At 42.0% G+C, this 17177-nt stretch overlaps 3 protein-coding genes across 6 annotated transcripts; 2 read left to right on the top strand and 1 right to left on the bottom strand.

Moving 5' to 3' along the window:
* The first annotated feature begins 20 nt into the window (after positions 1 to 20).
* Positions 21 to 8627, top strand: LOC144306543 (histone H2B type 1-K). 4 transcript variants are annotated; one of them, XR_013373611.1, is made up of 3 exons: positions 21 to 526; positions 1896 to 1987; positions 3881 to 4471. XR_013373611.1 is itself a non-coding variant. In XM_077885973.1 (2 exons), the coding sequence occupies exon 1, from the start codon at positions 123 to 125 to the stop codon at positions 501 to 503; it is 381 nt and encodes a 126-aa protein (XP_077742099.1). In that variant the 5' UTR covers positions 21 to 122; the 3' UTR covers positions 504 to 526; positions 1524 to 1861. The 4 variants fall into 4 exon arrangements, 2 of the variants coding, with proteins under 2 accessions (XP_077742099.1, XP_077742098.1); XR_013373612.1 differs by lacking the exons at positions 21 to 526; positions 1896 to 1987 and adding exons at positions 2021 to 2606; positions 8159 to 8627 and having other exon boundaries at positions 3881 to 6302; XM_077885973.1 differs by lacking the exons at positions 1896 to 1987; positions 3881 to 4471 and adding an exon at positions 1524 to 1861.
* An 890-nt stretch (positions 8628 to 9517) lies between these two features.
* On the bottom strand, positions 9518 to 15394 carry H1-5 (H1.5 linker histone, cluster member). The gene has a single exon (XM_077885948.1). It carries the CDS (start codon positions 15328 to 15330, stop codon positions 14650 to 14652), a length of 681 nt encoding a protein of 226 aa, XP_077742074.1. The 5' UTR covers positions 15331 to 15394; the 3' UTR covers positions 9518 to 14649.
* LOC144306534 (histone H2A type 1-H-like) lies at positions 13998 to 15718 on the top strand. Its single transcript, XM_077885964.1, has one exon. It carries the CDS (start codon positions 14020 to 14022, stop codon positions 14530 to 14532), a length of 513 nt encoding a protein of 170 aa, XP_077742090.1. The 5' UTR covers positions 13998 to 14019; the 3' UTR covers positions 14533 to 15718.
* The last annotated feature ends 1459 nt before the right edge of the window (positions 15719 to 17177 follow it).

Here is a 17177-nt window from a genome sequence, read left to right as displayed (position 1 = left end):
AATGAGGTACAGGGTTTGACTCACTGCCTCCTCTGTTTAAGAAGCTGTGAATAAAGAGGACGCTTAGAGCCTCACACTCTTCTTCCTGGTATTTTCAAGTCCATTATCGGCTGCTCTCGGCCATGCCCGAGCCCGCCAAGTCCGCGCCGGCCCCGAAGAAGGGCTCCAAGAAGGCGGTGACCAAGGCGCAGAAGAAGGACGGCAAGAAGCGCAAGCGCAGCCGCAAGGAGAGCTACTCGGTGTACGTGTACAAGGTGCTGAAGCAGGTGCACCCCGACACGGGCATCTCGTCCAAGGCCATGGGCATCATGAACTCGTTCGTCAACGACATCTTCGAGCGCATCGCGGGCGAGGCGTCGCGCCTGGCGCATTACAACAAGCGCTCGACCATCACGTCCAGGGAGATCCAGACGGCCGTGCGCCTGCTGCTGCCCGGGGAGCTGGCCAAGCACGCCGTGTCCGAGGGCACCAAGGCCGTCACCAAGTACACCAGCGCCAAGTGAGTCCGCCTGCGGCAGAGCAATCGGTAAGACTCCGCACACACCCAAAAGGCTCTTTTCAGAGCCACTCTGTGATCTAAAGAGAACTGGCACTTCTTTACTCCGGGTGTTCCTTCGCTGTGAAGAAACAGTATGTGAATTCCACGTTTTCACTCGACTGGAAATTAATTACAATGTATGATAAGCTTAAGGAACGCTGGAGATGTATTTATATGGGTTTCGCTCAGGGAGGATCACGTTCATTAACACAAATCGAGTAAGAAAGTATTTCTTGTCTCCACAGTAAAAGCTGGTCACCTTTGACAATGTCAACCTGGCAAAAAGTTATAATAATGCCTTCAGCGCTCTGTCCCTAAATGTAAGGTGTGTTTTAGGAAGCACTGAGCACAGGCTAAGGACTGCACAAATCGTTTGTATTCACTTATGTTTCTTTGGGGAAGGGGGATGGTGCTGGCTGTCCCCTTGAGTTTGTATTTGCCACATACTAGGTTAGAAAGGCAGCAGGGGGGAAAAAAAAAACGAAGAAACTCCCAATTCAAAATGTCCTCAGGCTTCAGTCCTATGCCACGTTGGTTGGGGATGTCCAATCCAGACGCTGCGCGGCAGTTTCAAAGTTAGGCACCGGCTTCCCTTCCCGCGTCTGTCCTAATGGGGTAAGGGTGGGCAGCGTGGCTATGCGAGAGGCGGTGCCACTGCACCACTGCTTCTTTTCTCTGAGTGAAATTCCTCTTCGTGGGAAGGATTGCACTCTCTCCTACCTTTCCTGGTCAGAAGCCCTTCTGTATTTTCTTTCCGTGTCACTTGCATTTCGTGTTGCTATTGGGAAACATTTAAAAAGAAAACTAGAAGGGCAAGGGAAGCGCTGTTCCTTCTCCCCCAACTCAGGAGGTCAAAATCCCTCTCTCCATTTTAAGCTCTCAGGACCCGCACATTTGAAAGTATTTTGGGAATCGGGGTGGAAACACTTCTACACTGAATTGTATTTGCTGAAGTTTTTAAATAATACCCTTTATCCAATTCCAGTGCTCCCATGACAGCATTCTACTCCGAGGTGTTTACCTGAGAGTATTCTGCAGGCACTGAACAGGACACAGAAGGATGGACCAGCACTCTGCTAAGTAGCAAAATAGGAAAGGCAACCGCATATTCATGGCCAAAAGAATCAACAAATCTATTGAGATACGTTTACTCAGTAGGAGTCCATATAGCAAGAAAAAAAAGATTAAAATACACAGTTGTAAAAAAAAAATTTAAAAAAAAATACACAGTTGTAGTTGGATGAATTTCAGAAACCTAAGTCTCAGAAGGTTCATAGATGATGCCACTTTATACAGCTCTAAAATATATTTCATTTAAGTATATAGAGAAGCACATGTAAGTGTATTATTCAAACAGCTTCTTTAAGAGCTTCATGAATGAGTTTTTGAGAATTAGGAAGTGGATGCCTCAGCGACAGTCACAGCAAGAGGATGTAGACAAGACCAGAGGTAAATACAAATTGTTGCCAACATTCTAGATTTAGTGCTAGAAGTTCTATTGTGGGTGTTTGATGCAATTTGTTTTATACTTAAGTTGTATGTTACATATATTCACTTTCTGTATCAAATGTGCTGAAAAATATAGTAGGGAGAGAACCCTTGCATGAAAACAAGTTCCAAGGGGGAATCCCCGGGTGGCTCAGCGGTTTAGCGCCTGCCTTCCTCCCAGGGTGTGTGGTCCTGGGGACCAGAGATCGAGTCCCACGTCGGGCTCCCTGCATGGACCCTGCTTCTCCCTCTGCCTGTGTCTCTGCCTCTATTTCTCTCTCTGTCTTAAAAAAATCTTAAAAAAAAAAAAAAAGTTCCAAGCATCATCTACTTTGTCATAAAGGAAATCTTATAAAGGAGAATTCCAAATCTTACAGTGTTTCTATAGACAGAATTTCTTTCAAAGAGCTGGAGAAAAAAGACTGACAGGCCATTAAAAAGGCCTGTGAATTTAGAAAATTCAAGATTTGGGCTACAATTAAGTCAGCAACCCACCTTCTCCAGCTCTTGGTGAACTTTCTGTCTACTCAGCTTTTCACTATCTTTGTGACAGTGTGTTTGAGGAGATACACACACGAGTGTGCGTATTTTGTGTTTTCTGTATTCATGTATATGTATGTGTGTACATCCCTCCCTCAATTTTATTAGAAAAGTTATACTGTTTAAATATATATATGTTCTCTCCTTCCATCATTTCTTAAGATGATAGTAAATTCACTATATATTTGGTTCTTTACTTTTCTGAGCATATAAGCCTTTGATCTTGTCCACTAAACCATTAATGCAGAGAATCAACAGGAAATTCTGATATTTCTTTGTTTTACAAAGTGAGGGAGTTGGCAGATAAAAAGCCCAGGGGAGGGATTGGAAGATAGGATTGAGAAGGATTAAATTAGCTAACCACATATCTATCTTGGGCCTGGAGAACATATGTGTGTGTGGATACAGGTATAGATAACATTACAGATACAGATAAAGGTATAGGTAGAGGCATGTTTTGGCTATTAGGGACCGCCTGAATGACTCACAGTTTTCAGCGGGAAAGATGTCTGGAAAGATATGGGGAGGGAGTGGCTGAAATCTGTGCAGAATAGACAAATATTTGCATATCAATCCATTATACTACAGTATTTAGAAACTGAAAATTCCTAAGAGAAAAAGTAAAAAAGAAACCAAAGCTAGATTTTATGGGTTATTTGTGCTTTGGTGATCTGGGCATCTAACTTTTTGTTGTTCAAAGTATCTTGGTTTATGTCATTGCTGAACAGCTTTGGGAAATTGACTTGAGCTCAGCCAAACCTGGATGTCACTTTACTATGATACACTTTACTATTTGATACTGGAATAGCTGGTAGTTTCAATAAGTCACACGATTGGCACCAGATATTTTTTGTCATTTTTTTCCCTAAAGAACAGTTTTGAGAACACAAAAGGAACAGATTGGAACATCAAAATAGATGAGAGAGTCTTGTTGTAAAGGAGAGATTTTTTCCCAAAGTCAGTTACTTGAACACGGCCTTTGTCCAGCCTAGAGAAATTCATCTTTTCTTCATTGAAAATTCCCTTCCGTGGAGGTTGAACAATAAATAGGTACTGACAAAGCTTAACTCTGTTTTCACTCCTTTCCAGATTCCATACACTTTGCCATCCTTGAGTTAGGAAGCTGCACTGGACACATGAAATTAATTTGACCACAACTTATCTTAGTTACATTTTAGTTTCTTTGATGTGGAAAACACATCTCATCTCGTCATCCATAACTGTCCAAACCATCTCAACTGTGTATAATTTCTGTAGGTGACTAGTTTAACCACTTCCTGATACCTCTTCACTTCTATTTAACTTCTATTTCAGAGGCTTGCCTTTTCTGATGTTGTCACCATATCAGCCTCTTGGGAGGCTTCACGAGTAAAGCAGATGTGTGGTATTAAAATCAACAACAACAACAACAACCCACAATTAAAATGCACAAGGAAAATTTTTGTCCAGATTTGAATAAGGATAAAAAATTTCTATCAACTCCTGCAGAGTTGAACATAAATGTAAGTATTCCTAGGGAGCAATGAAGAGGACTGCTTCAGCTTAACTTGAGTTTATTGAGGGCCTTTTCAGTGCAAAGAACAAGGCTAGGACCTGGGCACGGTAGACAAGATGGATCAAGACCCCGCCCCCTGCAGACTTGTCAGGTGTGCCAGAATTCCTACTGAAGGAAGAATAAAACAAGTGCCTCAACCAAAGGTCTGCATCTACATCGAAAATAAGCAACTCTTGGGACACCTGTGGCTCAGCTGTTAAGCATCTGTCTTGGACTCACAGCATGATCCTGGAGTTCTGGGATAGAGTCCCACACTGGGCTCCTGCAGGGAGCCTGCTTCTCCCTCTGCCTCTGTCTCTGCCTCTCTCTCTCTCTCTCTGTCTCCATAAATAAAAAAATAAATAAAGCAATTCTTTTTGATGGAGAAATTATGAAAACGTATAAGGGAATGCTAGAATTCCAAGGATATTAATTTTGGGAAGACCTTCACATTTCAAGGCACAAGGGCAGAGGCTTAGTCCAGGGCCTGCTGCCACCACTGAGAGTAGCAGAGGGGTTGTAACCTGTTTACAGGTTTATTGACATGCTATGATGTCTGTGCTTGTGTCGCTTAATAAACAAACAAGTTACATTTGGGGGGTTTAATTTATGAAAAGCAGGAGTTCCCATACCTATCATCTCCAACATTCCCAAGTCAAATGTTTCTAGTGCCCCTTTTCCAGACCACTAAGAAGTTACATTTTTAAACACTCATTAATACTTAAATGCATACAAAATTTTTTTATAGTCAGTAAACACCATAACTGTTGTGTAAACACAAAATAAGAGATAATTGGGCAGCCTGAGTGGCTCAGGGGTTTAGTGCAGCCTTCAGCCCAGGGCGTGTTCCTGGAGACCCAGGATCGAGTCCCACGTCAGGCTACCTGCATGGAGCCTACTTCTCCCTCTGCCTGTGTCTCTGCCTCTGTGTGTGTGTGTGTGTGTGTGTGTCTCATGAATAAATAAACTAAAAAATAAATAAATAAGAGACAATTGTTCTAACAATAAAGGAGATAATTTCAACATATACATTCTTGGGTCCTACACTCAAAAACATAAATTAGAAGTTGGGTATTTGCCTGTATTAGTGAGAAATAAAACCAATAGGGTAGATGTGCATATATATATATTGAGAGATTTCTTATAAGGAACCAGTTCATGTGATTAGGAGACTGACAAGGCCAAGATCTATAGGGTGAGTTGGCAAATGAGAGATCTTGGCAAATGAAAGATCCAGGGCAGCCAATGGCATAGTTTCTGTCTGGATGCCAGCAGCTTTGAGACCCAGGCAGGCTCATGTCTCAGTCTAAATTCAAAGGCAGGAAAAAGCCAACATCTCAGTTCAAAATCAGCCAGACATGAGTAGTTCTTATTAGGGGGAAAGACAGCCTTTTCATTTCATTCCTGATTTCAACTGATAGAATAAGGCCCACCCACATTCGGGGCAAAAATCTGCTTTACAATTAAGTCTACCAATTTAAATGTTTTGATGTCATCCAACCCCCACCCCCACCCCCCCTTTACAGAAACACCCAGAATGATGTTTGACTAAGTATCTGGGTAACCCAGGCCTGGTCAAGTTGATGCACAAAATCAGTCATTACAGAACCTACATATAGAATCATCCTGAAAGCAACAAGGATTGACTCAGATGATCAGACACCATTAATAGACTTACTCTCAATGATGTGACTTTCTTTTCTTTTTTCAGAAAATGTCAATAATTCTTGGGGGACATATGAAAAGAGCAAACTACAACCTCAATTTATAAAATGCATTCTGGGAAACCTCAGTGCCTATTGAACTACACACAAACACACACATGCTTCTTTTTAAAGGAGTCAGGTTCTAGGATTGATTAACAGGTTCTTTTGCCTTCAGATTTACTGAGACACTTGAACCAGTTCTTTGTGGGACATCTAGCATCCCTGGTCTTTTCCTAAATGTCAGCAATGCACCTTCCCCCAGCACTGGGACAGCCTAGAAACAGGTTGCCTGTTTTCTAGAATGTTCTCTAAGGGCCACTATTGTTCTGTGACAATGCAGACACTGATCATTTTCATTACAGAAGCTACATAATGGAAATGTTAAAGGTGAGAGCAGCTGGAAGGCATCCAAGAATGCTGGAATGTGCTCAGAAATAGTCTGCAATGCTGATGTGTCCATTGCAGAAGAAAAGACCTAGCAAGGTATCAGCCCTGGGTAAGCCAATTGGTCCATGTGTCTAGTTGAACAGTTCCTAAGTCCTTGTGTTGCCAGCATCTGACCTGTGGAAGTGTGAACAGGCAGGGAGCCTTAGTGCTGAGATGAGGGGGAGAGCTTCCCTAACCCAGAAGTCCTCTCCATTTGCTGACAGTCTGACCAGCTTTGTATCTGTAGGCACACCAGTCCACTGGCTTTGAACTAAGGCAGAAGCCATGAGACTTAGGCTCAGCTTTATCCCAATGAACAGAAAAGGCACAGCAGGACATTGAAATATGAGTATTAGTCCACCTCTCTGGAATCCACTGACACTGGCTCTATGACCTTAGACCTTGAGAACACATGGAAACTTAACTCTCCTCAAAATATGACACAGAGATATGATGATCCCAGAGAAAGAATGAACTCCCCACAGCCACCTCCTAGGGAGGCCTTTACAACAGTGATCTCATTGCAGAGACCTCTAGCCTCCCTCCCCTGGTTACCAACACTGCCTGATACACAGACATATCCTCTCTCTGTAAAATTGGTCAGTGATGGTGAAGAACTCCCCTTCCTGGAGTTAGATGTGGAGTGAGAACATGCTCTGGGAAAGACAAGGCACACGCTGCCCCTGCTTGTCCTGGGATAAGCTATCCCCAAACCTGTTTTTACTTCCTGTTTTCCTGTCCTTCTTACTGACATGTTGTACCAGCCTAGAAGGAAAGAAATGAAAATTAATGTGTCTTTGGGGAACAGGGGGTGGGATGGAAGAAGGGGATCAGTTGTCATTGAGTGTGTCCTTGGGGAAATACGCAATGCAAAAAAACGTGGTCATTGTCCTAAAAGACATATGTCCTAATATACGACAACTGAAGGAGATTTAGACTTGATGCATCGTGATCATGATCTAGTGTGCTGTGTTCCAAGGGAGATGGGCAAATTCTTCATAGCAGACACCACCATTCAGAGCTCTAACCACACAGCACCAAGGGTAATGAGTCTGGATTCATTTGTGCAGAAAGAGAAGCACTGTTTGGAAAGGGTTTTTAATGAGGCTAGTGACATTTTAGATTTTTAATTTGGCAGAAGTGTGCAGAGTGATAAATTTGGGGAAGAAGTCACCTGTGGCAGTGACTGAGGGATAGATGGATGCAGACCCAGAGTCCCTCACACTCCCCCTGCCCCTGCCCCCACCCCAGTCCTATTCTACACCCCACCTCCTTTCCCCTGCTCATGGCAGCAGCTTCTAGCTGGGGTGTGTGCTCCCAGCCCTGTGCTCTGACTCTGCATCCCCTCTGCAGCCCAGGGATTCCTTTGAACCTTAGTCTCATCAGCTTCCAGACTTCAAAGCCCTTACCATGGTCTCCAAGGTGTTGTGTGCTTTGGCCCAGGGCTGTCCTAGGCCTGCCACCCCTGGGTCCCACGAAGCTTCCTCTGCTCCCACCACCCTCTGATCCCCTTGCTGTTCCTCCTCAGACACAATGAACCTGTGGGCCTAGGAGCTCTGGCACTTCCCTTCCCTCTGACTGTGATGCTCCCACAATCCTTTCTTGCCTCCTACATTTGCTGCCCACATGTACCTCTTCCGTGGTTTTGCTACCACATGGCATCCTTACTGACATCATGCAAGAAATTATGGAGGCTCTGGGAGCCTCTAAGCACAGCACCACGCAAGCTTTCCCAGTGGACACAGCATAGGAAGGCTCTTGGACTGCATTTAAAAATGCTCAGTTCACAGCTTATGAAATCAGAGACGCAAGAAGCAAGGAGGAAAGAAAGGAGCAAGTTAATAGTTTAGTGGACAAGTGGGTTGAGAGCCATGCTATTGAATCCAGTGTGTATAAAACTCTTGTACCTCTCATCTCTCCTCTCAGTGCCATCAGCCTGCGTGACAGACGCAGGACAGATTCAGGACAGCCACAGGCTAGGGCACCTGGCCACACCTGAAGCTCGCCGCAGACTCTGCTACACAGACATAGGTTTTATGTTTGTTACTGAACTCCTGGTGTGCCCAAAGCCAGGCTGACTTAAGGCCGCCTATATACTGAATGAGGGCTTTATGTGACCCTTGTGTCAGTGAATGCCAAATATTTACCATCTCATATGTTATTTAGTGCCTCCAGAAGATCTCTGGACTCTTTCATCTCTACGATCTCTATTTAACAACATATGCTCTATTTACTATGTATCTATACTTGAAATATCTTATAGGTTTTAGACTTGATCTTACTAACTAAAAACATATTTGTCTTTTATAATAAAATTGTTAATCTACAAAAGTAAATATGTGTATAGTCCATGGCATTTGTGGGTCTATCCCTGGCAAAGAACAATAAATTTATACTGGATGGATAAATTATCCTCTCTTTCCTCTCCTGCTTTTCCTGAATTCTGTGTTTTACATGAGCACGCTTGTGCTTACACACACACACACACACACACACACATGCAAGTACTGGAGAGGATCCTCAGGGACCTGGATTCTGGTGTGACAGTGGGCTTGCCATTTGACCTCTCTAGCTTCCAATTGCTCAACTGTAAATAAGATCAGGGTTTAACAAGATGATTTTTAAGTTTCCTTCTGGCATTTAGGATTTTGTCAGTTACTTATTTCTCTGCTGTAAGAGGTTTCTTTGTGCTGTGGCTTACCTTTCTTAGTCTATCAAACACATTTCAACAAAACTAAGTCTTCTCTCCTTGACTATCACTATTGCTAGGAGATTTACTGCTACAAGCCAAAAGCAGAGGAAATTTCTCCTTCATTGCCCAGCTGAATTTTGCACGAAGGAATCTAAGAGAGAAGAAATTAAAAGCCTTTGAAAGAGATATAAAGTCAAATAGTAACAGATTTACAGACAAGTCTGAAACTTTCCAGAGCTTTTTAAGAAATTATTTGAAAAATGATAATAAACGTCTCAAGGAAGGAATAAATAACAATGAAGTAACATTATAGATTGCCATCATCATTGACAAAAATAAAAATGAAAAGGTAAAGATCACACCACTACCCACCAATTAGAAAGGTCAAAATCTGGCACGCTCAAAACACCAAATGCTGGTGAGGATGTGGAGCAAGATGAGCCCTCACTCACTGCTGGTGGGAAAGCAAAATGGAAGTGTCTTACACCTTGGGAGACAGTTTGGCAATTCTTAGAAAACTATGCATACAATCCTGCAATTACATTCTTGGATATTCTACCCAAAGGAGTTGAAAACTTATGTACACACAAAACTTGCACTAGGACATATATATTAGCTTTATTTGGAATTATCAAAACTTGGCGGTGACCAAGGTGTCCTTCAGTAGGTGAATGGGTAAATAAACTGATACATCCCAGACAATGATAACATTCAGTGCTAAAAAGAAATGAGCTATCAAACCAGGAAAAGACATGGAGGAACATTAAATGCATATTACAAAGTGAAAGAAGCCAATCTGAAAAGGCTGCATACACTATTATTCACCTATGGGGAGGGGTCTCCTTCCTCTCTCTCCATCCTTCCCCTTGCTGTGCTCTCTCAAATAAATAAAATCTTAAAAAGAAAAAGAATAATTTTAATGTACTGTTATAACATAACAAAGAAAAAATCATTCCCAGATGATTTCCTCAGATGTTTAGAATGAAGAAAAATAATCCACTAATTAATGAAAGTTTTGGAGTGTGTTTTAATTTTTCAAAAATGACTTTTTATATCACATCTACTTTCATTGTGAAAATAATATAGAGTATAAAAGTGAGAATATAGGCATGGACTATTCAAGCAAATATTCAGTTGTTGCATAAAGCTGTTCAATAATGATAATTTTCTAAGAAACAACTATGAAGGACACCCCAATTAATATTAGAAATATGTACATGTGATGTGACTATGGAGTTGCACTTAAAATGTCTTATAAACCAAACATACTAGTGGTTTTTGCTAGTTGGTCCTTGTGAAAGTGTTTTGAGAATATAGAACTATAAATTCTTCCACTCAAAGTTGAGGGGTACCATCGTATAAATATAACACTGGAATTTCAAAAAAGAATTCTTGATATTAATTAGATTGCACTGTAGCTTTATTTTAACTTAGTTTTATTCCCCCAAAATTTTAAACTCATATCTTGAAAATAAACTAATAGAACATTAATGTATTAGTAAATATTAAAGTATTTATATTTGGCCATATACAATTATTTATATTTACCTTCAAGTAACTGAAACTTAATACTGCTTTCAATTTAAACAATTATGTCATAAAATGAGTGTGTATATAGTATGTAAAAATGTATATATATATTTGTGCATATGTTATATATACATATAAAATATGTGTTATTTATACACGTTTACAGTAAAATATATTCTATCTTAATGTTTCAAATACTTTTACTCCAAGGGGATGCCAAAAAATTCAAATGCATTGGCTGTTCAGTTTCTGATTATTTCACTCCTGATCTAAGAACAGCAGTGAGATGGAGAGTACAGATACATCCAATCCTTTGAGATTTTTAACATATATTCTATGAGCTCAAATACACTATATACATACATTAATACATACATACATATCCTAAAATAAATTATACATGTAATACACATTTTACATATATTTTAATTTATATTGTATTTAATGGAATTAATGGAATAATCAGAAACTGAACAATGACCTATTTTTTGGCACCCTCTTGAAGTGAGAATGTTAGAAAAAATAAAATTCCATATTCAGAAAAAATAAAATTCCATATTCTTTTCAAATAAGTGGTATACAGATGATAATGACCGGAGCACCATTTGGAACTATACACGCAAAAAGGGAGCACTCTCACAGCATACTCATAATTATTCTGTGGACTATATATGATTCTTCCAAAAGTAGAATATTAAAATTAGTAAAGTATTATGAATGTTGTTTTAATACATACCTAGATAAGAGTCCACCGAGTGCTTCTAAATTTTTAATTATATTGTTTTGTAAAATACATTATTTAGATTGGGAACCTCAAATCTGGTAAATTAACCTTAGTAAGGCAATGTCTTTTGTTGGCAGAGAAGAATGAAGCTATTAGCTCAGGAAGAAAAGTGAGTTAGATTAAAAAAAAAATTATTCTGAAAAAAAAAATTATTCTGGTCCAAGATAAAGGACTTTCAGTGGAAAGGGTAACATGCACTTAGCCTTTGACACAGCATCTGCCATTAAAGTAGTCCTGAGGTCCCCAGAGTTAGGCAGGTGCCACAGTGCTCACAGAGAACTCCCTAACATAAACCTGAGATGGAGATTTTGGTCTTTATTCAAGAACCAAAAGTCCTCGAAGAGGAATTGATTACAAGTTTTGAGTTAATGGGTCCAAGGCGTGATACTGACAGAAAGCAAGGACAACCTCAGATTTCTGGACTAACAGTAACAGTCAAAAGAAAGGGTCGGCCCGAAAGCATGAAAGAACACCCATGATTAAGTAGTGCTAATGTGAGAATCAAAATTAAACAAACAGAACAAGTCAGCTGTCAACTGGAATGGATTCAGCATGTAAACAGCCATGAATCCATGATGATAATCAATTGGAACAAATCCTGTGATGAGCTGAATCAGACACTGTGTGTCTCATGATTCCTCTTTCCTCAGGTCTTGCACCTGTATTTCTGAGGTCAGCATCACATCCAGAGTAAGTTTCCCTCCTTGTACTCTTGGGAGTTTTGCTCTGCTTACCCAGGAAAGCTGCAGCTCCCGCGATGCTATAGATCAGGGCTCAAAAAAGAGCTCCCTGAGAAACTCACTGATGCTTTCTCATTCACTGAAATTTCATTTCAGGAGAGCAAATTTCATTTTAATGACACTCATTGGGAATGCAATGGAAGGAATTCCAAATTATCCTGCGGCTCAGCTTCTGCCAAAGACATCCCCAACAGTACCACTAACACTATGGTTATTAAATAAAAAATGTTTGCTTTCTTTTTGTCCAAAAGGTAGTGATTCTCAAAATACGATCTGGGAACCCATGGGGGTTTCTGAGATCCTTTTGAGGAGTCTGTGAGGCTAAATTTATTTGCATAATAATCCTGAAACTTAAACTTAATTAGTTTCTCTACTGTTTTTCACTTGACAATTATATAGCAACAGATTGAATGCAGAAACAAATACTGTGCAAGAATCCAACTGTCTTCTATTAACCTGATATTAAAGATATTTACAAAATGTAAAACATTGCCCCTCTTCTATATTTTTGTTATTTTAGGGGATCCCTGGATGGCTCAGCAGTTTGGCACCTGCGTTCTGCCTAGGGCCTGGTCCTGTAGTCCCAGGATCAGGTCCCATGTCAGGCTCCCTGCATGGAGCCTGCTTCTCCCTCTGCCTGTTTCTCTGCCTCTCTCTGTGTGTATGTCACTCATGAATAAATAAAAAAAAATCTTTTTTTTTAATCTTTTAAAAAATAAATAAATTGTTATTTTGAAAAATATAGCTATTTTTCATAAAATGTATATTCTAACATAAAATGACACTTAGCCATGTGAAAATCAGTGACCAGAAATAGAGGACTTGAAAATATGAGTGATGAATATGAAGCAAGATCATTTCCCATCTTTGTGGAACTTCACTTGAAAAGATGTAGAGGTGGAGGAGTGTGGAGGACCTTGTTTCCCCAGGACTCGTGTACAGAGTAAACCAGTAGAAAAATTCAACCACGGATGTACAGCCTGGATTAGCAATCTTCATCCTTAACTGATGAAAAGAGGTGATTAATTTTAGTTCTCATTTTCCTCTTTATCCATCTTTATCCCAACACCATTCAGGTTATTTTGTGCAAATGTAGTCCTAGAGTAAGGTAGCAAGTAGGTAACTAGCACTGATGTTACAAAACAAGTGAAAGGGAATGTGACTTGGTAAATTTCCTTTAAATCAATTTATGTGATTCATAGAGCATTCTACCCTAAAGGAAGTGGTGTTGGTGACTGGAAAATGGTGGTATAACCTAAAGGGAGAAAAACTGAAGCTCTGACAATAAGATTTTCACTGCAAGTTCAGGGTTATTTTTCATTTTCACCTTAAATTTGCAGTTTTCTCAGTAATTAACTCCATGGATGACTCTTAGAATTTGGATGTTAAATGAAATATGCACAATAAAATTAATTTGGAGTGTTTGATGTTTGTAACATAAAAAAAAAAAAAAAAAGGCTAGATCCTATTGAAAACATACAATGCCAAAATGTAACTCTGTGCAAAATTAGAGTGTGTACAAAAGCCTTCAGATGAAAATGTGCTTTTGCCTAACTCTAAGTCAGGGTAAAGGCAGTATTAGTTTTCTTTGGAAAGTGTGGATGGCTCTTAAAAAAAAAAAAAAAGCCTTTGGGTGTCTGACGAATACCTTTTCCGCTGGCGGGCTCACTTGGACCTGGTGTACTTCTTAAACTTGACTGCTTTGACATGGTGGAAAATAACTAACCCTCCCCTCCCCAACACCTCCACTCCCCTCCAACAAAAGCCAAAAGGGTTAAGAATAACAGTTACTACGTGCAGTCTTTACTCACAGCCTCACGCGAAGGAGATTAAACTCTAGTGATTTGTGGTAAATTCTGGATAGCATCCTGTAGCTATCCAATCAAAATAAGGGTATTTGAAAACCAGAATTGCATTGGTTCTAATGAAAGTCGAAGTTCAGCCAATAGGACAGCTTCATTTTGGCGCCCAGTAAGGACTATAATAAATACTGAAACTTGGTCTCCATCTGTTCCGATCCAAGTCACTGTTGTCTGTCATCATGTCAGGTCGCGGGAAGCAGGGCGGCAAGGCTCGCGCCAAGGCCAAGACGCGCTCGTCGCGGGCCGGGCTCCAGTTCCCGGTGGGCCGCGTCCACCGCCTGCTCCGCAAGGGCAACTACGCGGAGCGGGTCGGGGCGGGCGCGCCGGTGTACCTGGCGGCCGTGCTGGAGTACCTGACGGCCGAGATCCTGGAGCTGGCGGGCAACGCGGCCCGCGACAACAAGAAGACGCGCATCATCCCGCGCCACCTGCAGCTGGCCATCCGCAACGACGAGGAGCTCAACAAGCTGCTGGGCCGCGTGACCATCGCGCAGGGCGGCGTCCTGCCCAACATCCAGGCCGTGCTGCTGCCAAGGCTAGGAGGAAAAGAACTAGACTTCTATAGTAAAAAACTCCCAAACCAAAATATTCCCTGGGAAACGGTGGGACCAGTTGTAGTACCGAACCGTAGCACCGAACCAATTGGTTCGACCGCACACAGCGCAGGGTTTCCCAAAATGCCTTATATATAAGCTACATAACCATTACCAAGATTTGTGTCTGAGTGTACAGCTGTTTTTAAAAAAACCTGGGTGGCTCTGAAAAGAGCCTTTGGGGCTTTGTCGGCTTTTTCAAGGGGCAAAAACTTCCTACTTCTTTTTCGGGGCCGCCTTCTTGGCCTTGGCAGGTTTGGGCTTCGCGGCCTTTGGCTTCGCAGCCTTTGGCTTGGCGGCCTTGGGCTTCACCGCCTTGGGCTTGGCAGGACTCTTGGCCGCCTTCTTAGGCTTGGCAGACGTTTTAACTTTCTTAGGGCTCTTTGCTACTTTTTTGACACCGGCGGCTGCAGGCTTCTTGGCCTTCTTGGGGGTCTTCTTCACGGCTTTCTTCGCCCCCGCCGCTTTCTTGGGTTTCTTAGGAGTGGCCCCGGAGGGCTTCTTGGCTCTGGCCGCGCCCGCCTTCTTGGCCTTGGGCTTGGCCTCCCCGGAGGCCGCCTTCTTGTTGAGCTTGAAGGAGCCCGAGGCGCCGGTGCCCTTGGTCTGCACCAGGGTCCCCTTGCTCACCAGGCTCTTGAGGCCCAGCTTGATGCGGCTGTTGTTCTTCTCCACGTCGTAGCCGGCGGCCGCCAGCGCCTTCTTGAGCGCGGCCAAGGAGAGGCCGTTGCGCTCCTTGGACGCGGCCACCGCCTTGGTGATGAGCTCGGACACCGGGGGCCCGGACGCCTTGCGCTTCGCAGCGCCACTGCCCGCTGCCTTCTTGGTGGCCTTCTTCTTGGCAGGTGACTTCTCCACCGGCGCCGGGACAGCCGTCTCAGCGGGAGCAGTTTCCGACATGGCCGAGAGCAGAAGCCGCTGCAGGAAGAGAACCGGAAAAACGGAAGAGCAGGTCTTGCAATGCTGCCTGACTCCGGCCAGGGGCTTATATAAGCCGGTGCTGCTCTGTGATTGGTGGAGCGTCCAATCCACTGCCCTCAGGCAGCCGCCCTTCGCGGTTGGACTCCCAAATCGTGTTTGTTAGCTCCCAAAATCTGATTAAATACTGAAAATTATTATACAGAATTTGACGTGTTGAAGCTCTCAAGGAAGAAAACAGTCTCTAGGTTCACATGCGGATTCGTGTTTTCATGAATCATGTACAACAGATGAAAGATTTTTCTTTTTAAATCTTTTCAGTTTTTCATAGGAATCCACTGGGTTTAAGGCATTATGGTAGTTAGTTCAAAGTTGCAGTAAGTTCTACTAAGTATCAAGTGGACATGTTAAAAAATGTCCCTAGGTCTGCACTTTGATTTTTGTAAGAGGAAAGACACAGGTTCTCGGTTTGGGAATAAACTGTAGTTAGTAACACAGAGGGAGGGCAGCAGCTTGCCTGCAGCCCCAAATTAACCACATAGATCCTCCTTCAAAAGCCAGTTCTGCCTCCTGGGAGTTTTCACACGCCCAATGTCTTTAGAGAATGTCTTTGGCTGTTTGGGAAAGTTTAGTAGCCAGAATGATATCTACCTTGCAGCAGGAGGAGGAGGAATAGCTTTGGCTTGAGGATCCAATGACCTGAATTTGAATTAAAACTTAAATTTGATATGTTTTTTATTGAGATGCTTTCTACCTTTAGTATTAGGCAAATCCATTATAATAAATGGGAAAGATGCTTAGCACAGATAAAGTGCTGGAGGAAAACCTCAAACCTGCTGGAAGTATTCAAGGGCTTCAGGAGTCCTCAAAAACACAGACTGTAGGTGACATGGGACTCTGTCAGACTTCCAAGGTACTCTTCCCAATACTTCCCAATTCAAAGTCCTTATCTCCATCAATATGTAATAAAGTGCGCTGTCAGAAACACCTTTCTGTAATGTGAGCATTATTGTGTGTATGAGCTAGGAGAGACCTTATTTCAGAGAAATAGGTGGCTACTGACTATGAGAAGACTGGATTGGCAATTGAAGGAACACAAGTTATAGACACTCAGAAGTAGCCAAGAATACAACATCCGTGAAGCCTGGGTGGCTCAGTGGTTGAGCATCTGCCTTTGGCTCATGACGTGATCCTGGGATTGAGTCCTACATCAGGCTCCCCAGAGGGAGCCTGCTTCTCCCTCTGCCTAATTTTGCCTCTCTCTAGGTGTCTCTCATGAATAAATAAAATCTTAAAAAAAAAAAAAAAAAAAAAGAATACAACACCCAAGATAACTGAAGAAATAACCATGAGGTTGGAATGGAGGGTGGGTAACTTTGCTACTTATTTGGGAAGAGGCTGGTGTAGGGAATGGACAGGATTTTCTGACTGGCTGATTAGGAAGGTCTAATGATGACTAAAATCTCTACTGCAGTCAACACTCACTTAGTTCTTCCCTGTGAAAAACTGTAAGGAAGTTTAAAGTCATCAACGTATTTCCCTCCAAGGAACTCCTGGAGTTGAAACTATAGTTAATGAAGGCCAAATCTGGACAGTGTCCTGTTGTGCATGGCTTTCAAACTAAATGTGGTTTTTATATTTTTAAAATTGTGTTAGAAAAAAAATGACAGACCATTTTTGGCCTGCAAAGCCCAAATATTTGCAATTTGGCCATTTTTCTATGTTTTTGACTTCTCTACATAGATTATGGCATATTGCTAACAAGCCTGCCTCTTTCAGAACAATGCAAACGAAGAATCAAAGAAAAGATCTTAACAAGACAAATGTTT

This window comes from Canis aureus, chromosome 37 (assembly GCF_053574225.1).
Source record: "Canis aureus isolate CA01 chromosome 37, VMU_Caureus_v.1.0, whole genome shotgun sequence".
Lineage (NCBI taxonomy): Eukaryota > Metazoa > Chordata > Mammalia > Carnivora > Canidae > Canis > Canis aureus.
Note: the sequence above shows the minus strand (reverse complement) of the source record. Positions and strands in the feature narration are given on the sequence as shown.

Excerpts from the sequence above, each read along its gene's own strand:
- LOC144306543 (XM_077885972.1), top strand. The coding sequence starts at position 123 with ATGCCCGAGCCCGCCAAGTCCGCGCCGGCCCCGAAGAAGGGCTCCAAG.
- H1-5 (XM_077885948.1), bottom strand. The coding sequence starts at position 15,330 with ATGTCGGAAACTGCTCCCGCTGAGACGGCTGTCCCGGCGCCGGTGGAG.
- LOC144306534 (XM_077885964.1), top strand. The coding sequence starts at position 14,020 with ATGTCAGGTCGCGGGAAGCAGGGCGGCAAGGCTCGCGCCAAGGCCAAG.